The sequence below is a fragment of the Sodiomyces alcalophilus genome, assembly GCF_042370955.1.
Source record: "Sodiomyces alcalophilus JCM 7366 unplaced genomic scaffold ACRALscaffold_4, whole genome shotgun sequence".
Classification (NCBI taxonomy): Eukaryota; Fungi; Ascomycota; class Sordariomycetes; order Glomerellales; family Plectosphaerellaceae; genus Sodiomyces; species Sodiomyces alcalophilus.
Window position 1 is genome coordinate 670,000 of NW_027263535.1, and position 22,372 is coordinate 692,371.

The following is a 22,372-nucleotide window of genomic DNA, read 5'->3' on the forward strand; positions in this document are numbered from 1 at the left end:
GGATTTGGAGCGAAGGAAGAAGAAGCATCGCATGACGTAAACAGCCCACGCCGTTGGGAAGATCCGAATGACTAATACGTTAAGTAAGCCGCTGCCTGAAAGTACGGTGTGAATAGACTGTAAAGGACTGTCTAGTACACTGTATACCCCTGTATTTCGTACTCTCACGATCATCTCATCACCTGCGAGGAAACTGCGTCCCGATGCATCACGACTTCCTTTACCAAAGGCCACACTTTCTCTACGCTCTCCTATGGAATATCCCGCCTATTCTGTCGATAATTCCACACATACAACGCATATGATTTCACTCATGCTTGGGTTCTCCATAACACTGTTACTCAGGTCCACCGTCTAATGCAACCTTCATCCGGAGCGTTCCGAATCGATCAATTTTCATATTTCCATCCGCCCTTTTGCCGACTCTAACCTCTGCCAACGTCTCATTGAACCAAGAACCAACCAACGAAGCGTCCGTCTTCTATTAGGATTCCCCCACGTGGTGCATTTCCTCTCGGTGGAGGGTCGGGTCCATGGTTGACCTGGGATAGCCGATAGCCTGCTCCAGACACCAACACCACGGCTCGGCCGAGATATGATCCTCAACCCTCACTCGGCCGGCTCTTCACCAAGCGAAGCCAAGTGAATCCCGATTCGCCTCTTCATGTGCTGTGCCGCAGGTATCAGGGGGAACGCATAACGGTACGCCCGGCATGTCCACGTTTGATGGTATCATCGCCGAGTTTCCCGACATAAGAGGCACGTACGCGTATGCCTTCCACCCCCCTTTCTTCTCTTCTCCTTCCTTCCTCTCAAAAGCCATCTAACGATTTGCTAGTCGATTTCTTCCGCCGCTCTGCTCACCGTCCGCCTCCGCTGGCCTGCTTCTTGAGCCATGTCCACAGCGACCATCTGGCCGGCCTGGAAAGCCTCAGGTCACCTTTCGTCTACTGCTCCTCGGCCACCCGTCAGATCCTCTTGCGACTGGAACGTTACCCCTGCCGCATCAACTTTGCCAAGGGCATTCTAGAGGCCCGCGTTCAGACATTCAAGAACCTCCGCTTTCTCCTGAAGCCTATTCCCCTCGATACTCCTACACGTCTGGAGTTGGCGCCCGGTCGCCATATCCAGGTCACCCTCCTAGATGCGAACCATTGTCCCGGTGCTGTCATGTTCCTCTTCGAGGGGGATGGCAAGGCCGTCTTGTACACTGGTGATGTACGATGCGAGCCCTGGTTTGTAAACTCGCTGGCCCGGAATCCCTCTGTCATCGAATACTCCTCGCACATCAGGACGTTGGACAAGATATACCTGGACACGTCCATCCTCGAGGATATTCCCCTTCAGACGAAAGCCGAGGGAATCGCCGAGCTCCTCCGCAAAGTTGCTGCATATCCTCCCGGGACAATCTTCCACATCCAAGCCTGGACGTACGGCTACGAAGAAGTCTGGATCGCACTCTCCAAGGCTCTCAACTCGAGAATCCATGTGGACGACTATAAGATGAGCATCTTCCAGTCTCTCAAATCCCAACCATCTTCCACCGCCGGTCGCTTTGCCAGTCAGCCAGTCCACTTTTGTCCCGAGGCCCCGGCCTTGACCGGTTTCGTCTGTGGCAACACCGAGCATCCCGGCTGCCTGACGAGCGACGAAAATGTTCGTCTACACAGCTGCGAAAGAGGCAATTTTTGCTCCGTCGTGAAGAAAGGTCCTGTAGTGTGGATTCAACCAATCGTCGCCCACCTTCCCGATGGCGTCGATCGACTCGAAGTCGGCATCGGTGGCGGAGGTGACGACCTAGAGCGGGAGGTCGAGATGGATGTCCTATCCAAAGAGGACCTCGGCCGGCTTGTTCAAATAGTGACGGACGACAGCGACATTCCAGTCGATGTTCGATCCAGTGTAAGTGATTACCTGGTAAGAGCCACGCCTCATGGCCGCAGCATCTCCCTCCACCTCCTCATGTCATCCTTGGGGGACAGGAACGAAGCCAACCTCCGAAGCGCGCTTGTGTCAATTATGAAGAAAACACAGCTTGGCCGGGGAGAAAAGGTTGTGGCTGGCAGTGCTGGTCATGCAGATGGCATGTTACCGGACACAATCACCTTCCCTTACTCACGGCATTCATCTTACCCAGAGCTCTGTCATCTGGTCCAAACTTTCGCCCCACGAGACGTCTGGCCATGCACTGTCGACCCTATTCAATGGCACAAGGAGAATATCACCATCAGGTCGTTGTTCGGCCGGTATTGCTCCGGAGACACCTTTGCGCACGACCTGCAAATGGAAGACTGGGCTTGCAGAAACGCAGCAGACCTGCTAATGCAATCTCACAGCGAAGTGGAAACCCAGGACTCTTCGGTTTCCGTTCTGGACAAAGTAGCCATGGGACCCTCATCGTCCCCGCCAAAGCAGCCGAGTCCGTCCCCCAACGCCAGCTGTAAGGACAGCCCGAAGGCTTCATCTCCGTCGGCCAGCCGAGCAGGAAAACGCACATTTACAGCTTTCCGTGGCGATGGCGGGAACAGTCAGGACAAGGACACCTCACACTCCGAGGCTTCCATCGAGTCTCACTCGCCCGAGGCAGCGTCGCTTTTTAGAGCAGACGCGTACAGCACCATGATTCGGAACCTTGCCGGCGGCGATTGGACACCCATCGAACTCATTTCCACGTCGAATCACCATACTGATGTTGAGAAGGACCCAGCTTATTCACAAGATGATGAGGACGCCAGAAACGAAAAATCCATACGGTAACACGGCCAAGGTTGCGGGAAGTAGGATGTCCATTGATGGGTCCATGCCATACGTGAGGCCAGTGAGGCAATTATTCACTTCGAATTAGGTGCTGAGCCCGGGATTCGAACTGCACTTCACGGAATCATCCGCAGCACCTCACTGGTTGTCCTTGGTGGGCCACTCCGTGTAAGGGCTTACAACGCATACAAAGCTTGCCTTTCCAATGCGTGTTTGCAGCAAGACTTCTTTCGTTATCGTGTCAGTCCAATACGTTCTCAGAGAGTGAGTTGTCACATGTCAGATGCGAAACCGGACTCGTCTGAGTAGAGTTGATGTGGATTCGGTGCTCCTGGGACGTTACAGGCCTGGGATAACAGCACGTCATGCGCGAAAATATTCATCTATCGGCCTTGGAAGAACCACCCTGACCTGGTATTGTGTCCTGCGTCTCATACTTTGCGGGAGATGGCACAACATTGGGTGCCTCGAGTTGTCCCGAGACATCGTTGGTCAGCTGTTAGCATTCACAGAGGTGACTCGCTGAGCCGTTGTGTCCCCCACTGAGTACATGGCTCGACCCAAGACTTGGCGGTTAGCCGCTCATGGCACACCGATTTCATCAAAGGATATCATTCTTGTTTGTCGGTCGAGTCGAGTTCTGGAGACACGTTGTGTTCTTCATCCCGTGTTTCCCGGCGTTGAGGATAAAAAAAGAAAAGCAATACCGCCCCGCCGAACAAAAAAGAAAGAAGAGAAAAAGGACGGAGATTTCCAGACCGTATACATACATCGGCCTCGTCCCCTCCGCGCGGGGGGAGAAGCTGGGTATAATTATACTTGCGCCAGAAATGGCTAGAGAGAACAGGACCAATCGATGACCACGATGATTATAGCCGGGAATCAGGATTTCCTCCGCAAAGGTCTGGTCTACAGGGGGGATGGTCCTGCTGCCAACGGTTTTGTGACGACCAATTGTCTGCGCCAGATTGCGACTCCAAGCGGTGTCAAGCTCCAAGCGGACAACTTTGAAGCAACGGAAGAACAAGTGATGCATGGGAATACATTAAGACACCTGCACTCGCGTGTTGCTGTTGCCTCCCATGGTCCATCCATATGCAAAGACTGGCGGACAGCGACGGGCGGAAGTATGTCAGGTTCTCCCCGCTACGTGTGTTGGATGGGCATCGCGTTCTACCGGCATCCGTGGAGGTCTCCTGGCTGCGTGTTGGTGATTCTCCCACACCGTAACCGGGACTGGCGGTGGGAGGGAGCTGAGGGTGAGGGTTATGACCTGACCCTCGACCGTCATCCTGTTTGAAGATCGCGTAGAGAGAGGTTTGCAGTGAGTTGCTGTTGTGTATCGATCCCAGGGCGTTCTGACAAATCCAGAGCTTCAAAGCAAGTACAAGGTTGACTGGCCAGATCAGACTCCCCTTCCGGCCCTAGGGTCCCTAACTGGGACACGGCTGCATGGGGTCCGCAGTCCACCTTTTTATTGCTACGAAGAGAATGGACCAAGTGGATTCGCCGGGGACAGATGAAGGGGACGGCACAGAGGAACCTTTATCTGCTTGTCCTTCCCCATCTGGTAAAGACTGGCGAAAAGTCTCGTGATTTGTTTGCCTCGGACAATCTTGGGCGAAGGTTTGGAACGCCCTTTTCCTCGCGCGCAGGAATATCATTACATGGGCTTTGTCTGTTCTCTCTGGGTTGCTGTTGGAAGCAGGAGGGCTCGCTCATCGGTTCCCAGGTTCAGCCATTTACTACACGGCGATCATCACTGGTGTTGATGGGCCCCAAGATATTCTATCCACTGGGTGGTAGGAGGGCCACTTTGTAGGACGCCCGTGTCTATCAATGGCTGGCTGTCCTGTACGACATGCACAGCTCGCGGACACCCCACAGTGAGTGCGTGGGCAAGAAACAAAGGGGGGCCTAGCGCTTGAAACTCGGATGGAATGCGGCTTTACCTTCCGAATGGGGGAGCAAAGGTCGCCGATGTGGAGGAGAAATCGGGATTCGAGAGTTGAGAGTGGATAAGTCGAAGTGGGAGGTCACGTTGCGAAGGGGAAGTCACCAACTGACCACACAGATTCGAGTCGAGTCAAAGACGACGAAAGGCCAAACAAGACCAACGGGGCTTCTGGAAGGCAGCGGCGGAGATTTGGGGGTTGGCTTCTGAGTATGGGGGCACCATGATATTACAACGCACCAAAACGATGATGTCCCACCTGGCAAGAGTTCCCGATACAGCTTGGCTCGACGGTTCATGCGAATACTTCGGGCAAAGGGACGTTTCGACGACGAAAAGAAGAAGCTGGGGCGAAAAATGCTGATTGTCATGGGCGCCATGGAAATTTCAGCAAATCTCCGAAGCTTCGGACCCCACCGCGTGTGTCTGGTTTGGGAATTGAGTGCGCATCATGTAAAACCAAGGGTTCGGCCGAACTCCCCGCCTGGTCCTCTGTTCCGCCGCCGTCGCCGCCGCCGCCTGGTTCCAACTGACCTCGCTCGCTTATAGGGAGGTCAAATTCGCCGAGACGAACTGCACGCGTTTGCTGTGTCGCGACGAAAAAGGGACAGGATTGGCCCCGGAGCGATAGGCCGAGAGGGCGGGTCCAGGCCAGCGCCCATGGGGACTCGCGGCCACTCGGAGCATGGAAATGAGTCCAGGGTTTATCCGGGGACGGGCCCGCGGGCCGGCGGGAGGGTGGCGGACGGACCAAAACGGCATAGGACGACCCAAGCGTCGTGTGGGAGATCCACCCACTGTCCTTCCCCATTGACGGACCAACGCCCCTGTAACGCCGCCGGGCGCCAGGCCCATTCGAGGGTACGAGAGCGTACGTTGTATGTACATACGTTGTACCTACCACGCTGCATTATAGCGGATTTTGGCAGGGCAAAGTCACCCGGGGGGGTGGTGACCCTGGAGGACGTACAGCGTCAAGTGGAAAAAGCGGACCAGGTGGGTGGAGGGGATCGCCAAGGCATTGATTTGGACTCTTGCACAGCGGAAAACACATGCTAGCTAGCCGGTCCTCTGGAAGGGAAAGCCGGGACAGATGGGGACTGCGGGCTGAGGTGGTACTCTGGGTAGTAGGGGGATCAGGGGATCAGGGTATTCAGGGCGCGGTTTAATCTATTCGGCATCAGGGTGGGATGCATCCGCTCAGCGGTACGACGATGGGATCGAGAAGCCGCCAGAATTGTGGGAACCGGGGGTTTGTCCCGGGGATTGGGCATGACGGCAACGATGCAGGGCCCATGATGATAAAGCCTTCGGGAGGCCCCGGGCATGCGTTCGGAGGGTGTTTCTAAAAGATGTTGAAAGGTCTTCCATCAGGTTTGGTCTGCAGGTGACACCTACTTTTCGTTTACGGATTCCTCTGAAGAACGGATTCCTCTGAAGAAAAAGGGGGAGACTTGAAAAGAGGAGGACGAAAGTTGGATTTCATCCAAGGCTCACCACCAACGACCGATGAGAGAGTACGACGATAACGAACGACAAGGGCGAAGACGACGACTGCTACTACGAGTCTTGCGACGACGACAAGTTGGATAACCGACGCATGCCCGTTTACACCACACGCGACCACCAAGACACGACGGAGGGATCAAGTTTGGATCGGGATACACGACGGCGACAAGGTCACGGGAAGGTCACGAGGTGTTGCATTCTCAAGAGATCCCCGGGGAAGTGATCATCACCTTGGCTGCGTATCGACAGTGAGAGAGTGAGACGACCGACACAGCATCTTGCTCGGCCGAAACCATCTCGTCTTTCACCTCGACTTGACCTCGACGTCTATTGTCTCGTCCATTTTCTTTTTCCATTTGTTTTCTATTTTCTTCCATTTTTTTGGACTATTTCCGTCGTGAAATCACGGAAGACGCCGACAACACGCCACGCACCGCACTATATCGCCCTAACCGACCCACTGATTCAAGGGAATTGGGCCAGCTTCCAGTGGGCTGTCTCCCCCTGCATCTTTTTTTGGCGCTACACAAAGCCATTGAAGGGATTTGGTGGAAGGCGACCGACACGACAAAGATCCTCGCACCAAAGCTGCAAGCCACCACGCCCAACGAGAGAGATCCCAAGCGACAGTTTCGCTAGCGTCACGTTGTCCGGAGAATTTGTGTTGCTGTCGCCTCTTTTGACAGATCGGTTGTGAGAGTGGCACGCGCATGGAGGGTGAATTGGTCACATCACGGCCTATTTTCAGTACCAGGCCAAAGGGAACACCAGAGATAATCTCGGACCACCGGACACACCAAGGAAGAAAACGAAACGAGTTGTGTGGGACCCTAGTTGGGTGAGGGAACAAGCACGCGAGTACGAGACGAAAGAGGAACAAGGCAAAAAAGCGACACCCGACGGGCTCCAGGCCCAAAAAGCTGGTCGGATGGTTTTCGCCCGTTGGGGCTCAGGCCCGCCGAGTAGGACACGTCCATCGACAGGGGACGTGTCGGTGGTGGAAGAGGAAGAGGAGGATGGACTGGGGTACGGCGTCGAGCATGACCTGGAGAACGGGAACGAGGACGAGTTTGAGCATGACCACGAGCACGACCATGACCATGACCACGGAAGTGCAGATGCCAATGCAGGTGATGGAGGTGCGAGCTCAAGGGGGAGTGGTGGTGCCGGGATGCTGGGTGGACATGGGGGTGGGGGGGGACGACGAGGCATTGGCGCCATTGGCATAAGCGGAAGCGGAGGCGGAGCTGGCGCTGCAAGCATGACCAAGGGGGGGGCCAAGGGGAGATTGGGGACGACTCTGGGGAAGAAAATCGGAAAGACGAGCCGCAAAACCAGGAGACTGGCAAATAATAAGACGACACTCCCCGGCGTTGGCGCTGGCTTGGCCGCTGGCGTCGGCATGGGCGTTGCCACTGGACCAGCAGCAGCAGCGACAGCAGCGACAGCAGCAGCAGCAGCAGCAGCCTTTACGGCGACCAGGCCGCCACTGCAGCACCTAGCGTCTTCCTCGTCCGTGTCTGCGGCGTCTGCTTCCTCTTCGTCTTCTGCCGCCACAGACGCTACCATCACCAACTCCACGACAACCGCCAACACCACAACCACCAACACCAACGCCACCGTCTCGCCAACATCACCTCTACCACCATCATCTTTCTCGCCACTCTCCCCTCTTTTGCCATTTAGCAACAGCAATCGAGCGACGCGATCGTCGGCTCGTAGGATACCACCATCTTCGACCTCTTCGTCGTCTTGCGCTCCTCTGCCTCCCCTCTCGACGACGACGACGACTCCCGCCACCGCGGCGAACCGCAAGGCCTCCAAAAACATGGAGCCGCCCGTGGTGTCGTTTTACGGCACCGAGCCCATCGCCCTGCCGCCGCGTTTTGCCGGCATCAAGAAACGACTCATCGCCGGCCACGAGGACGCCGTCGAGGCTTCGTGGCACCGTCTCTTGGCCGCACTCAAGGAAGAAATCGCCGACATCCAGAGACGCGGTTCCGACCTCATCCCGGCCATCAATTACGCCGACATCCACGACCCCGTGCGCGTCGACGCCTTTGCCCACCGCCTCCGACGATATGGCGTCGCCGTGATCCGGGGCGTCGTGCCCGCCGACGAGGCCGCCACCTGGGTCAAGGAGACCCACGACTACCTCGACAAGAACCGCGAATTCAAACCCCCCGCCCTGCACGACCCGACCTGCATCGACCTCTTCTGGACCCCCGTCCAGGTGCGCGCCCGCGCCCACCCCAACGTGCTGCGCGCCCAGAAATTCGCCATGTCGTTTTGGGAGTCGACCGACGACCTGCACATCGCCCGCCGTCCCATCAGCTACGCCGACCGGCTCCGCATCCACAACGACCGCCTCGGCGCCGTCGGCCAGCAAAACGGCAACTCGGCCGCCGACTCGCTGAGCGCCAGCGCCTCGTCCACCGTCATCGCCCAGATCGACTCGGGCAGCCTCGAGCGCTGGGAACCCGACGGCTACGGCCGCGGCGGCGGCACCTACGAGCCCATCTTCCGCGGCGACTGGGAGTCGTACGACCCCTGGGACCCGGCCGGCCGCGTCAGCGCCACCACCGACCTCTACAACGGCGCCGGCGCCTGCAGCATCTTCCGCATGTTCCAGGGCATCCTGGCCCTGACCAGCGTCGAGCAGGGCATGGTCCGCGTCCTGCCGTCGCCCAAGCTGGTGGCCGCCTACTTCCTCCTGCGGCCCTTCTTCTCGCCCAAGAGGGGCCCGCCCGAGCAGCCCGACGGCGGCAAGGCCGACCAGTGGGAGGCCTACCTCGACTCCTCCAACTGGGCCCTCGACCGCGAACCCACCACGGTCATCCACGGCGCCGTGCCGGGCCACGCCCAGCGCATCACCGAGCGCTGGCACCCGCACCTGCACATGCGACGCAGCCTCGTGTCGCTGCCCAGCCTGCAGGCCGGCGACTACGTCATCTGGCACTGCGACGAGGCCTACTCGATTATCAGTGGGGGTACCCGCCTGGGCGTGCCGCCTTCCATGCAGACCGAGTCCAACGACCTCTCCCTCCTGACCTACCTCCCCGTGTCGCCGCTGACCCAGACCAACGCCCTGTTCCTCGCCCGCCAGCGCAAGGCCTTCCAGACGGGCCAGCCGGGTCCCGACTTTGATACCCTCGGCGGCCTTGGTCACGAGGCGTCGCACATGGACCGTCCTGATGCCAAGACCATCGAGGCCTACGGCGGCGAAGACGGCCTGCGGGCTATGGGGTTGGCGCCCTGGGACGTTGCCGACCCTGCTGATGATCCGCCGAGCGGTGGTCACCCGGATGCCATGGACGTCGACTCGGAAAACGCCAATGGCCATGTCAATGGTACCAAGTCCGGCCGGCGCAGGGGCAGCGATGTGTTTGGCAGCGGATCGGTCTCGCCGGGCCAGGTGGATTCGGAGACGGAGCTTCTTCGTCTCGCCAACATTATCCTCTTCCCGAGCCGGTACGACTTTTACATCCCCAACGGCAATCGCGGGGCCGGCGGCAGCAGCGGCGATCGCACCCCACGCGCGGGCCTCGGTAGCATGAACACGGGCAGCAGCGGCAACGGCAACAGCAACGCAAACGGCAACGGCAACGGCAACGGAAACGGCAAGGAGAATTCGAACGGGCTGCACAGCGCCACTCTCCCCGGCCCGTCGCTGCCGACACCGAAAACGTCGCTCGCGGCGGGCCTGCCTCGGGCGACGACGGCCACGTCGACGGGGGCCAAGACCTGACGGCGTTGGTTGAAGGGGCGATGGAGGCGCGGCCTCACGGGCCGGTTCCTGGACGGAAGCGCAGCGGACGACCTCGACCTCGACGATGCGCCTCCCGCCGCGGGGGAGCCGGTGGTGCAGGCCACGAGCGGCCCTGCCAAGGACGACGATGCGACTGATGATGCGACTACCACGACGACGACGACCGCCACTTCGACGGCGGCGACGACTACGACGACGACGACGCCTACTGTTGAGGAGAGGGAGATTTTGGTGGCGACCGAGGGCAAGGAAACGGAACCGGTTGTGCCGGCCGGTACTGCTACCGTCACCGAGGAGTCTGCGTGAGGATGCACATGCAGCCTACACGTCCTTCTCCTTTTCGACAATTCTTTTTCGACTTGTCGTCGTCGTCATCATTTTTCTTACATCAGTCACTTGGTCAAAAGTTGGGATACCGCATCTTTCGCGTGTCCTTTGCAGCGGAGCGGAGAGACGTGACCGGAGAGACGAAGGATTCGCCCCTTCAACGTGACGCCAGATGGCACCTTGAGCGCCTGGGAAGAGTTGTTTATGATGGAGCACATGCATTTTTGGGGGCCAGAGAGGGAAACGTGTAGAGAGATGTGCATTTGGGGGGTTCTGTATTCCAATACCATGTCATGCATGGGGGACCCGAGTCCCGTTCTTTTTCTTTTTCTTTTACTCTTCTTCTTTATTCCGTTTTTCTTCAAGAAACAAGTGTGTTTTACTTTACTCTACTTTGACAACAAGAGGACACGGCACGGGAAGCGCTGGGACCGATGCAGGTCCGTTCAGGTATGGGATGGCTATGGAACGGAGTACGGAATAGAGGTGGCATAATGGTTCTCGGCACGAACCAGAGGACGTGGGTAGGGAGGCCAGAGACGGAGATACTCCGTGTCCCAGATGGCTAGTGAGGGTCACCAGGAGAGAGGCAGGGAGGGTATCGTGTAAACGGAACGGAACGGGGGTCTTGTTTGGTGGAAATACAACGTATGTGCCGGGGGAGGAAATCCCCTGCAAGCAATCAACAAGAATGCGGAACGCATGACCCCGTCCGTCTCCCTATCGCTGTTCCCTGTTCCTTGCCGCGTGTTTGTGGCCACGGAGTCTAATCTGGCCTTCCGTTCTTGGAGCGGCGGGATCACTCGTTCCATGTCCCCTTTCGTTTGTCTTGTGCTTGCGAACGTGACAGTGATCCATCCGCCAAGACAGCACGGCTGTTGAGAATGCTGTCCTCCCAGCTCCCAGCACTGCACCGGTCTACCTTTGCACTGTTGCTACTGACACTACTGACATGAACTCGGTGCTCCCATCGCGCAAGACAATACACTCCGCACGCTTCCCCTCGCGCCCACTAAAGTATAGTAGCCTTTAGGCCACTCGCCTCCATGTCGCGAAGAATGCGACCCATACTAGCAACGTAGGTCGTATCCAGAGGCCCGTCTACGCCCTTCGGTGTCCCAGCAGTCACGATGCCGAAAATACGACCGTTCAAGTCCCACACGGCCGATCCCGAGTCCCTAGGTTGGGAGAACGGCTGCGGTGTACGACTCGTACGGTCAAACTGGTTGACGACGCAGAATTCCCATGCCGGAAAGTGTTTGACGATATTATTCGTCACGGTAGTGCGAATGACAGACTTGACCTGGTTGAGCGTGCCGAAAGCCAGGCCTGATACCGCCCCGAATTGGCCCAGTATCCTCTCGTCATGCAACAACCCGGGAATCTCTTGTTCGGGGATAAACTCGGAGGACAGAATCGCTTGCTCTGCTGTTGATCGCCGACAAAATTGGTCGGAAAGGGTGGCGTCAAGGCCTCTTATCTCCAACTCATTCTGGAGGCGATCGGCGCTGATGGGTAGTCGATTTCTGGGCGCCCGCGCGTGGACGCCGTCCGAAACCCGAACCAAGGCGTAGTCGCGGAGCCAGGGGCCCTCGGAGAAGGATGAAGGTGAGGGTGAGGATGCCGATGAGGGTGAGGATGCCGATGCTGATGGTGAGCATATGGTCGTGGGCGACGCGTTCGCCGTGGACAATTCCTGGGCGAAAAGAATATGCCCTATACGGATGGCTAAGCCCCGAGTCTGCGCTAGGATGAGCCCGGATATTTCGGCCTGTTCCGCAGCGAGTTTGGCGCGCTTCGCTGCGAGCTCCAAGGTATGCCTATGCTCCTCTTGCTCGCCGTCAGGAAACTTCATCAAGTGCCGCTCGAGGTTCTCCTGTGCGCGGCTTGCTTCTTGAATGGTTTCCTTGGCCTCCTGCTGGATATTCACGTCGGTAACGACGTCTTGGCTGAGAAAACGTCGTGACGAGAGCTGACCATCCCAACGGTACACGTCTCCTGTGTCGTGATCGCCTCTGAAAACCACGTGCCGACAGGTAAGAGCCGCGATACAAGGCTCGAAATCCCAGGGCGCAACGGCAAGGTTGGCCGGGGCGACGTGAAGGTAGAGGCCCTTTGTCCCGGCGCGGTTGATCCATGCGTCGGCAGTAAGGTTGGTCCCAATACTGTCAGACACATGTCGGAGAGGGGCCACGAGCTTATGATGAACACCGGCGGACCTGTCGGGTGTGTGAAAGATAGCGGGATCGCCAGAGTAGAGACAACCAGAGTGGTCGCTTTCATCCAAGTGCATTTCGTCCGAGGTAGTTGATAAAGGGCCTCTGGTAGTAGACTCCTTGATCTCGACATCAATGTCGTGAAGATCAAAGAGACCCAGAATAGCCTTGCACTTTGATGCGACGAGATGCGCAACATCCCACGTGGCTGAGTCAGGCTGTACTGTGATGAACATGACGACGGGGAGAGTGTCGAAGGAAATAGGAGGCAGGCGATGCTGGTAAGGAAGAAACTCCCCTACCCGGAGGATATCAACGGCGACCCAGTCAAGACAGCTGATTGCGTCTAGAATACGAGAAGCAAGTTCCTCGCCTTCTTTCCAGTAATCGACGATAGCATGTTCGCCGACTGGTGCCAGAAACTTGCGATACCCCCAAAGATCTTCTGGACATTTGGCCCATTCCTCAGTGCTATGAGTGCTAGTACGAGCAACAAGCTTTGGACATGAGGCCAGGCCGTTATAATAGGAACATCGTTCGCTTTCCGATGGTGGCGCCGATGGTCCCATGCCGAAATCCATTGAAGGGGCCTTTTCGAGCCGACGGTAAAGCCGTTGTTCCATTCGATGATGGGTGGTGGAGAATGAGATGCCGCTGTCTGAACGGGATCGTACGTGCGAGGGCGTTGCGAGGCCAGCTACCACGGGAATGCGATGGTCCGACATGTTGAAAGCTGCGGTTCTGCCTCCGTCTTTATGCTTTGTTGCCTTACGATGTAATCTATCCATCATGGATATTCACTGTTAGCTAACTTTGCCGGGCTGTATATGGTGTAGGTGTAAGTTTTTACCTTCTAGCGCCACGGTGCGCTAACTTTTCTCCTGGATAACACGAAACGCGGGTAAACGAAGATATGTCAGTCCAAGAGTCCAAGCTTGAGAACTTGAAGGAGAAAAAAACGAAAGAGAAGAGAAAAGAGAAGGGAGAAGAGAAGAGAGAAATTTTACTCCCCCGGGGCCCTACGAAAAATGGGATACACCAAGTACGCCCCCGGATACGTCAGGCGCTCGGTGTCTTGAGGAAGGAACGACCTGTACAATACTACCTACGTACTACCTATGTACTACGAGGCAAGTACGATGTCAGGTTAGAGGATGTTTAAGGCACGTGATTCCGGCTGTGGTCACGATACCGTTAATAACCTAATTAGGATCCTAGAGAATAAGAACGTGTCTAGGGGTACCTTAGTATGAGTTTTCTCACCAATATATAATACCCATAGCTTAGTGGAATTATCTCTTTATTTCCAGCCTAATAGCTTATGAGAGGCATGAAGAGGCTTAGTTGTATCGTGGTTAGAGTCTGTGGCTTACCTACTGGTGGCAAGTTATAGGGACTCCAATCATGTTGTTCTTAAGCCAGGGAGGCCTCTCATACAAAGACTCCTAGTGGCTTGGAATATAAGCTCTAGGTGGCTTGATGTATTAGAAGGGGCTTTGTCTATTGGAAATAGGCTTCATGTAGATTTAATACGTGGCTTATTACTTGAGTATGTAAAGGGGTTGGCGACCTCTTGTAGTAGAGGTTACCCCCTCAGTCGTTATCTCGTATGGGATTGCAATTAGGTTCAAGCTATTCCGACTATAGTTTCAATGCGCTCCTAATCTTCCTCCCAATCTTCTTCCTACTAATCTCATAATCAAAATCTATATCGTTAATCGAATCTATATTATTAAGCTACGGATAGAGGCAGCGCGTTTCGTTACCTCGGTATACGAAGTAAGAATAAGATAGCCGCGGGCGCTGTAGTCGGAATAACTTAAACTTATAACTAATACCTTCAGGTTGAGTGGCCAGAGGTCTATAAGTAAGAGGCCTCTGGACCCAATCTTCTCTTAAAGAACTCAAGGAACAATCTCACCATAGTACCTCTCCCTTGGTTCACCTGTAGGACACCACCTCTGTAGCCTTGTGGCAGCTTCCCTCACTCCTCACTTGAAACCTATGATAGTCGGCTCGTATCCTTGTATTAAGCAAGGTATGGGGCTGCCTAGAGACGGAGAGTGCGCCATACTTAAGAAGCGGAGAGGCGGAGAGGTCCCGAAGTCTAGAGAAGAAAGAAGTATCGATTATTCCACCCAAACATTAGACGCCTGCCTTCAACAACCTTACAGTTGTCCGTCCTTCGCTCAACTAGGCCCGTTTTGACATTTGAAAAGAGGTAAGCAAGTAAGATAGATTACTAGCTAAGAGTTCTGCCACTTGGACATGGCAATGTAATCAATCAACTCATCGTGATATAGCTCGGGGAAAGTCCCCGCTGCGTACCGTTTCCCAGACTTGACGACAGTATTGTCAGGATGTAGGACGACTTTGCGATGGAACATCTCATGCAAAACCACAGCGCCTATCCAATTAGTTTTTAAAAAAAGGCCAGTTTAGAGCGGCAGATTACGCCAACCGACCTGGCTCAAGCTCGTCTTCAGACTCGGATTCATCAGAGGACCTCGCTTGCCCCTTTGCTTTTCTCATTTCTCGGAGCCTGGTCGTATACACGGACTCGTCTGGTTGTTTACCATGCGAGCGCGACATATGCCGCTATACAGTCGGAGGTTGTGGATTCTCCTTACGAATAGTGACGAAACAAAACCGTCGAGTAAATGTACTCACAACTCCACGCCCATAGGGAATCGTAGGGAGGTACATTTGCTCGACATTTGTGTCGTGCCCATTACATACAATGTAGTGTCTGGTAGCTTGGGAGTCGGTCGGGTCAGTTGATTTTCCGGATAACCGACCAGACGACAGCTGACTATTTGGTTCGTTACCATGATTAGGTACAGTGACTAAGCAAAAGTAATGAGTAGGTAACGCGCCGCGTAGGTGGCTAAGAAACTACTCCATGCCCCACTTATATTCGGTTCGTACGACTCACTATAAGTGGGGCATGGCACGGGTAATACTTACCCACTACCTATATGTACGAAGTACGAATACACTAGTTTATTCCTCTTCCGTTTTCTTTTACACTTGGCATCCAGAACACGCTATCAACGATGGTAGACCAAGCACGGTTGCAGATAATCAAGAATAATCCCATCGGGAACGGCCTCGACGCCTTTCGTACGTCGTTCAATTCGAGATGCGAAGGCACCGGCGCTGGCGTCTCGTGCCATCCAGACGCGTTTGAGCAGCTTGGCCAAGAAGGTGAGAAAGACAGCCCCAACGTGTCCCTCTTGATCAACGTGTCCCTCTGACCATCGTGCGTCTGCGCCTATTGTGTAGACCTGAAGAAACTGGCTATCGGCCTTCTTGTGGCATTGCAAAGCATCGAGGCCTCTCATCTACTCCGTTCTAGCGGCAGTGGCAAGAGCGTCTTCAGCGATCTGTTAAGACTTGCGTCCGCCGTTGACTCGGGTGACTTCGACCTCGACCGAGTCAAGCCTCTCCTAAAGGCAGCCCTCGCCGACCATCTAGACGATGCCCTTATCTGGGACCGAGTCTCCGACGCTATCGTCGAATCCACCCCGCCGCCCCGACCGATAGCCTCTTCTACCCAGCAAACGCCATGGCTGCGCAACACTAGCAGCTTCGCCAATTCATCCGAACACCGCAAATATATCGATGCCGTCCTCAAGGAGGAGCTTGGCCTTTTGTATGTTGGGCTCCGGGACTTCCATAAGACGTACTTTGGTGATGTCCCAAGCCTGGAGACCGCATCACAGCTGTTCTTCGAGGACTGTTCGAAAGGCAGCAACCCGCTCTTCGGCAACGGCTGGAGGGGTTGGCCCGAAGAAGCGAAGCAGGAGGATGTGCTAAGCTGGTTTGCCGACTTTACCGAGGCGCTGGAGGTATTTGCACAGAGCTACAGCTCCGCTCCGGCATATAAACGGAGACCACTGGCGAGGCAGCCGGACGAGCCAATTGCCGGCTCTGTCGGGCAACGGAAGATGGATATCGGTTTTATGGACGACCCTAGCGACGGGAGAAGCTCGAGGCGCGACTGGTCCCGGATCCTCGTGCCCGGCGAACTAAAGAGCAATCCATCCGCCGATAAATCTTTAGAAACGCGGCTTGACCTTGGCAGGTACGCCAGGGAAGTGCTCGCCGCTCAGGATACCCGTCGCTTTGTCCTAGGCTTCACTCTCTGCGGATCTTTCATGAGGATTTGGGCGTTTGACCGGCTCGGGGGTGTCGCCTCCGAGCTATTCGATATTAATGAGGATGGGCTGCGGTTTGTGTCTACGATACTGGGGTTCCTCTGGATGAGCGAGGAAGAGCTTGGGTTCGACCCGACGATTCGAACGGTAAACGGCCAACGGTTTATTGAGATCGAACGCGGGGGTACGACTGAGCGGCTCATCATTGATGGGTTGATGAAGCGTGCACGCTGTATCGCTGGCCGAGCAACGACCTGTTGGAAAGCACACCGCGAAGAGGACCCGCACGCCCTGCTTGTTATCAAAGATTCGTGGCAACACCTGGAGCGCGATAACGAGGGCGAGTTGCTCCGTGAAGCGACTAGCAAGGGTGCCGTTCATGTGGCCCAGTATTATCACCACGAAACTGTCCAGGTACGAAATGCCGATGACGATGTCCGAAATAATGTCCGGAAGGGGCTGGATGTTACAAAGGCCACGAACTACCGGCAGACTCTATTACGACATTCACCGAGCACAAGCACGGCAGGTCTCTCACGCACCGGCCGAAGCAGTAGCATCGCTGGCGCGAAGCGGTCGTCTGACCAAACCGGCGCTCGCTTGCCGCCCAGCAAGCGACCCTGTTCCACATCACCGACCGAAGCGCGCAGCGATGCGCTACCCAATCGAGTACACCGGCGTGTGATCCTTTCCGACTACGGAATTCCCATCTACAAAGCGAGCTCTCGAGAGGTGCTACTCGCCGCAATGGCCGACTGCATTAAAGGACACGAGTCGTTGCGGCGAAAAGCTGGCCTCCTCCACCGAGACATCTCCATCGGGAATCTCATGGTGGGCAAGGAGAATCGCGGGTTTTTGATCGACTTGGATCTCGCCATCAGGGAGCAACGTATCGGTGCCTCGGGAGCAAAGGGAAAGACTGGCACAAGGGCTTTTATGGCTATTGGGGCACTCCGAGGCGAGCAGCACTCGTTTATGCACGACCTCGAGTCCTTCTTCTGGGTGCTGTTCTGGATATGTATCCACTGCGATGGCCCTGGCGAGGGCAAGATTGTTGCCCAGTTTGATAAGTGGAATTACGCTGACACGGATGAACTTGCCACGTTAAAGCTCGGCACAGTGGCTGATGAGGGTATTTTCCGCGAAACTACGGAGAGATTTTTCACTCGGTACTATAGGCCGCTAATCCCCTGGGTGAACAAATTACGCAAGGCAGTATTTCCAGGCGGTGGAATGTGGAAGACGGAGGATAGCGGATTGTATGATCGGATGAGGGGGATACTTGAGGAAGCCCGTAAGGATCCAGGGGTATTGGCGGAGGGATAGCGTTGCAGAGTTGCGCCAGCGTTGTCGAGATGCTTCTGGACATGACAAGCGAGTGTGCATCTCGTACCCGGACCCATTGAACACTGCAAGCAGGCTGAGGTAGATGTAGCCAGCTTGTGCCATGAGGCACCCTGCCAGCCGGGCCACTGGCCGCCGCTTCGAAACACCAAAGGCAACCGCGCCGCCGAAAGAAGCGGCAAGACGGCCATCCTAACAAGCAACGTCAAGGTTAAAGCCGTGGGAGAAGATGCAAAGATGGATGGGCTGGGAATAGCTTCATCGCCGGAGGCTAAGAACACGCCACGCCGACCTATAATCGAATGGAACATGAATTGATAGGATAATTGAAAAGAACAGCTCCTGTTGCTGACGCGATGCACACGGCGCGCTCATGAGCAGGAGCTCACATTTCGTACGTTCTAGTTCTAGGCCTGTTTCGACGCCGTGGCCCGTCGAGGTGGCTATTTTTAGCGGACCGAAGCGCCCAGGGGCCAGACCAGCTCGAGTTTGCCTGCCGGTGCCACGGGACGAGAAGACGGGGAGGACAGAGAGGCCAATCCTCTGGGCGCAGAGGCAGATTTCCCAATTTCCCGGAGCACATGTGACATGACGACGTCGAAGGTCCCGACTCCTGACTTCCCTGCCACTCCTTCCTGACTCCTTGCACGTTCATCTCCCTTTCCCTTTTCATCTCCTGCATCAAGTCGTCTCCTACTTTCTCGTCTCCTACTTTCCCGCATCTCCTTCCACGGTCGCGCGTCGATCTACCCAGTCGCCGGCTGTCGCGTCAAGGTCCTTTCCGTAGAAAAAAGGAATCGCAAAGGCGGTTTAAATCGCAAAACAGCATCGGCGCACAGAATCGCATTTGTTGCCACATCATCTCCCTTCTCCTACCCTCCGACGCGCACCTAGTCGACGCGCCCTAGTTGACCCCTCTACGAAAGCCATTCCATCGACCCGAAACCCGCCATGGTACGCGAAGGAACCCGCTCCCAGACGGGCAATTCAAGGCCGCGCATCTTCCCCGTCGTTGAATCCGCCCCGGCGACCGTTCGGAAACGCGCCCCCAAGACCAAGAAGAGCACCGAGGAAGCCGTTCCCAAGGCGTCCAAGCCGACTGGTGTCACCAAGACAAAGGCTAAGGTGACCAAGGCGCCGAAGCAGACGAAGACCAAGGCGAACACGGCGACGGTCAGGAAGGGCGCCGCAAAGGCAACAACCAAGGTGCGTTGGGGCCTGTCTAGATCCAGAGTGGAACTTGATCTAACACTTTCCGGGATAGAACAAGGTAGCCGCGACATCTGTCGATAATTAAGGCCAATGAAACGATTCTGACGGCGTAAAGTTGCTCGTATGGTGCTTTGCCCTTCCCGATTCCAACTCGCGTCCTTCTACCATTTTATCGCGTTTCCCTAGCCTTCCACCCTGCGCCGTTGCACTGTTGCTTACTTGTCTTTCTGAATAGCAGAGTCAGCAAGGAGCCGAGTATGATCGTTTGGAAGCCCAGGTTGTTGTTTGCTTCTCTTAGGCTGAATACATCCCTTTTTCTGTTTTCCCCTTGCATGCTTGTATTTACGTTAAACACACAAAAAGAAAATGGTTCCTTGAGCAAATGAATGAGTTTCTCGTCCTTGTAGATTTCTCCCTTCAACTGTTAGATGTCCGACTCATGATCACTCATCATGAGTTGTATGTTTTGCATAGGCCATATCAGCGTATGCCCAAGCATTACTACTTCCCTCATATCAACTCACCAAAATCCCCGTTTACTCCGACATAATACGGCAGGGCACTTCTAGGTCAAGCACGCAGATAGATAAGTTTCAGTTGATTCTGGAGTATTATTGAGAAGAGTTCTGTGAGGCTATGAAGGTGGACCTAACCACCAATGCCGGAAAGGATGCCACCACACATGCTCTGCCTTGTTATACTCCAGATGACTTATTCCAAATCCAAACCAACGGCCCCAAGGACTCAATCCCACTTTTATGTTCCCATCTCCTGCAGGCGTCACTAAGAAGACCAGTATAGACGCAAAATGTCCCACTTAGTCCCTGAAGAGCCGTGTCAGCAAAGAGCCAGTGGGCCTGGAGAGATCAGGGTAGTGTCGCAGACGGCCTCGAGGGAGCTTATCGATGCGCTTAATGTAGTCGCGATCCAGAGCGTAAGCTTTCTTCCCGTCGTGGGGGTTTCCCTCCATGAAGAGAGCCAGCTTTGCGAAGAAGGCTACGAGGCGTGTGTCAAGTCAGCACTCAAAGCTGTGTCAGAGTAGAAAAGAACTGAAGCCAACAGCGGTATCAAGTTACAAGAATGGGGAAACGAACCGTAGCTATCCGCGTTGAGAGCCGCGTATTCTTCCTCCTGCATGACTACGGATTCCCAGCCTCCGGTTGCCACCAGCTCAGGGTCTTCCTCATCCGAGTCACTCCATTCGTGATCGTCGTGGAGATAGCGCGGAGTATGGGTGAGCTACGAACAGACTAGAGTTAGTGCTTGGGTTTACACAAGAGATAACGGGGAAAGAAAGGGGCTGGGACGAAACACGCACCTCGTGCAAGACAGTATGCGACAGCGTATCGAACCAATCTACCGAACCCTTATCCTTGAGTCTTCCGAGGCGCATAAAGTCGTCATGCGTAAGAGGAAGCGGCATCTCAGGCTTACCACCTGCACGGGCCAGGTTGAAGGCGTGATCACAGAGGGTGATGGTAGAGACATCGCCCCGGTCTTCCTCGGGTGCATCGGCGTCACGGTGGTGCGTCTCAAAGGCAGCCAAGTTGTCCATGCCCTCAGAGAAGCAAGTGAAATCGGTGGAGACCTGGTTGATGTGGTCGTGGTACGAGTTGTCGTGGGGACTGTACACAAAGTGGCGCGCGTTGTTGCAGTAGAACCGGACGTTGGAGCCGACGCGGTCACGGGTCTCTTCCCAATCATTACCGATGCTATGGAGGGTGTCTATGATTCCGAGTTTCATATATTAGCCCTTTCGTCCCGTCGAGAAAAGAGGCAGAGAGAAAACAAAGGATCAAAACACAAACACTTACCTTTGACAATATTCTTGACTGTATCATAGCCATCACCTCCGTACTTGCGTCGCCAAGCAAGACCACGTCGGATGGTCCTCGTCTTGGCCGGGTCATCGGTAAAGATGTAGTTGTAGGCACGAGCCAACTCGAGGTTCTTGCCTTTGCCCTTGAAGCTCATCTTGTCCATACGCCGAGCAGCGATGCGGGCCATGCGGAAGGCCTCTTTGAAGACGCCAGCATCCCGAAGGTCGGCAGTCTTTCCAGGACCAGAAGGGTATTCCAGGCAGGACTTGTCGACCCAGTATGTCAGGGACATGACAGGAGCGACAGCCAAGGCCATGAAGGCCAGGCAAAGGCTAGCCAGATGCGCGAGGCGCACCATGTTGGCGAGTGTTCAAAGATGCACGTCTTTGTAGAAGGATTTGCTTTGATGAAGGGATGATAGAATAAGGTGTTGTTAATGTGCTTGGTCTTGCGCGTGAGGGTTAGGGAGTGAAAGAAGGCAACCCAGAGGCTCAAGTGCGCGAGGGAAAAGTGTGAAGAACAGGTTCCCGTTGTGTGAGGTCTGGAAATATTTATAGCCAATTCTGTAGAGTGATTTTGTTACCTTCTCTCTAGATCGCCGTCATAAACGGTGATTAAGGCAAGAGCAGGAGGATATCAGCGTTGGTGACTCTGGCAAGTACGCTTGTTAGTAATGGTAGAGGGGGAATATTAGAAGGAGCCTACTTTCCTACCCTTAAACCCTTAACTTCCTAATAAAAGTCTTAATAGTAAGTAAAGAGACAGTACTTTCCCTTTTGCATATACCTGCCTATATAATCAATCGGGACGCTCTAACCCTCTAATACGTTTGAATGTTTTGGATAATAGAAGAGTCAAGGGCCATGTCATGCTATGAGCTGCTTACTTAGAGTTGGTACTTGGATTAGAGACATCAGTTCTTATATAGAGTCATAGACATACTCTATGGACTTTTATACACAGGGGCCATGTTAAAATGAATCTTGGTTTGATAGAAGTTAAGTTGGGTTATGGTAGAGTAGTGTCCCTAAGTATACTGCATGACTTGAAATCAAAGTTGGAACGAACAAGCTCGAAGGTTTGACAACATTACATGTTAAATTTCTCCTGTAACAAACTTACTTTAGTCACATCCTTATACAAATTCGTCTCTTAACTATGCCTTTGGATCAAGTGGGCATGGAACTCTGTCCATGGGCTCTATGCCAAGGTACTTTACTCGACTCTGATTACACTTAGTCTTCCGCTAGTCCCATAGAGATTAAATCCAGGAAAATCATCTATCCTCTTGCACTGGCCCCTCA

General features: G+C 54.9%; 7 protein-coding genes across 7 annotated transcripts; 5 read left to right on the forward strand and 2 right to left on the reverse strand.

The window, feature by feature from the left end:
- The first annotated feature begins 675 nt into the window (after window positions 1-675).
- Window positions 676-3,426, forward strand: ACRALDRAFT_2058915 (uncharacterized protein). Its single transcript, XM_071021858.1, has 2 exons — window positions 676-759; window positions 839-3,426. Exons 1-2 carry the CDS (start codon window positions 714-716, stop codon window positions 2,755-2,757), a joined length of 1,965 nt encoding a protein of 654 aa, XP_070874506.1. The 5' UTR covers window positions 676-713; the 3' UTR covers window positions 2,758-3,426.
- Window positions 3,427-7,985: 4,559 nt separating this feature from the next.
- ACRALDRAFT_2077411 (uncharacterized protein) lies at window positions 7,986-9,719 on the forward strand (the record flags this gene model as incomplete). The annotated part of the gene is made up of 1 exon (XM_071022305.1): window positions 7,986-9,719. A coding segment is annotated over one exon (1,734 nt), but the record flags the coding sequence as incomplete, so codon positions are not given.
- A 3,726-nt stretch (window positions 9,720-13,445) lies between these two features.
- ACRALDRAFT_211294 (uncharacterized protein) lies at window positions 13,446-14,740 on the forward strand (the record flags this gene model as incomplete). Its single annotated transcript, XM_071023606.1, has 4 exons — window positions 13,446-13,673; window positions 14,459-14,503; window positions 14,544-14,595; window positions 14,682-14,740. 4 exons carry the CDS (start codon window positions 13,446-13,448, stop codon window positions 14,738-14,740), a joined length of 384 nt encoding a protein of 127 aa, XP_070874508.1.
- A 38-nt stretch (window positions 14,741-14,778) lies between these two features.
- ACRALDRAFT_211293 (uncharacterized protein) lies at window positions 14,779-15,481 on the reverse strand (the record flags this gene model as incomplete). Its single annotated transcript, XM_071023605.1, has 5 exons — window positions 14,779-14,919; window positions 14,998-15,049; window positions 15,093-15,130; window positions 15,203-15,344; window positions 15,468-15,481. The coding sequence occupies 5 exons, from the start codon at window positions 15,479-15,481 to the stop codon at window positions 14,779-14,781; spliced, it is 387 nt and encodes a 128-aa protein (XP_070874509.1).
- An 88-nt stretch (window positions 15,482-15,569) lies between these two features.
- Window positions 15,570-18,445, forward strand: ACRALDRAFT_1051127 (uncharacterized protein). Its single transcript, XM_071015675.1, has 2 exons — window positions 15,570-15,739; window positions 15,818-18,445. The coding sequence occupies exons 1-2, from the start codon at window positions 15,589-15,591 to the stop codon at window positions 18,016-18,018; spliced, it is 2,352 nt and encodes a 783-aa protein (XP_070874510.1). The 5' UTR covers window positions 15,570-15,588; the 3' UTR covers window positions 18,019-18,445.
- Window positions 18,446-18,657: 212 nt separating this feature from the next.
- ACRALDRAFT_1076905 (uncharacterized protein) lies at window positions 18,658-19,628 on the forward strand. The gene is made up of 3 exons (XM_071018559.1): window positions 18,658-19,242; window positions 19,301-19,369; window positions 19,484-19,628. The coding sequence occupies exons 1-2, from the start codon at window positions 18,988-18,990 to the stop codon at window positions 19,331-19,333; spliced, it is 288 nt and encodes a 95-aa protein (XP_070874511.1). The 5' UTR covers window positions 18,658-18,987; the 3' UTR covers window positions 19,334-19,369; window positions 19,484-19,628.
- Window positions 19,629-20,065: 437 nt separating this feature from the next.
- ACRALDRAFT_1071237 (uncharacterized protein) lies at window positions 20,066-21,426 on the reverse strand (the record flags this gene model as incomplete). Its single annotated transcript, XM_071017845.1, has 4 exons — window positions 20,066-20,244; window positions 20,343-20,487; window positions 20,567-20,973; window positions 21,063-21,426. The coding sequence occupies 4 exons, from the start codon at window positions 21,424-21,426 to the stop codon at window positions 20,066-20,068; spliced, it is 1,095 nt and encodes a 364-aa protein (XP_070874512.1).
- Window positions 21,427-22,372: the final 946 nt, after the last annotated feature.

Bases quoted from the DNA above. Each gene is read 5' to 3' on its own strand.
- ACRALDRAFT_1051127 (XM_071015675.1), top strand. From the start codon at position 15,589: ATGGTAGACCAAGCACGGTTGCAGATAATCAAGAATAATCCCATCGGG. The intron at 15,740-15,817 runs GTGAGAAAGACA...CCTATTGTGTAG, and splicing joins TGAGCAGCTTGGCCAAGAAG to ACCTGAAGAAACTGGCTATC.
- ACRALDRAFT_1076905 (XM_071018559.1), top strand. From the start codon at position 18,988: ATGGTACGCGAAGGAACCCGCTCCCAGACGGGCAATTCAAGGCCGCGC. The intron at 19,243-19,300 runs GTGCGTTGGGGC...TTTCCGGGATAG, and splicing joins CCGCAAAGGCAACAACCAAG to AACAAGGTAGCCGCGACATC.
- ACRALDRAFT_2058915 (XM_071021858.1), top strand. From the start codon at position 714: ATGTCCACGTTTGATGGTATCATCGCCGAGTTTCCCGACATAAGAG. The intron at 760-838 runs GCACGTACGCGT...ACGATTTGCTAG, and splicing joins CGAGTTTCCCGACATAAGAG to TCGATTTCTTCCGCCGCTCT.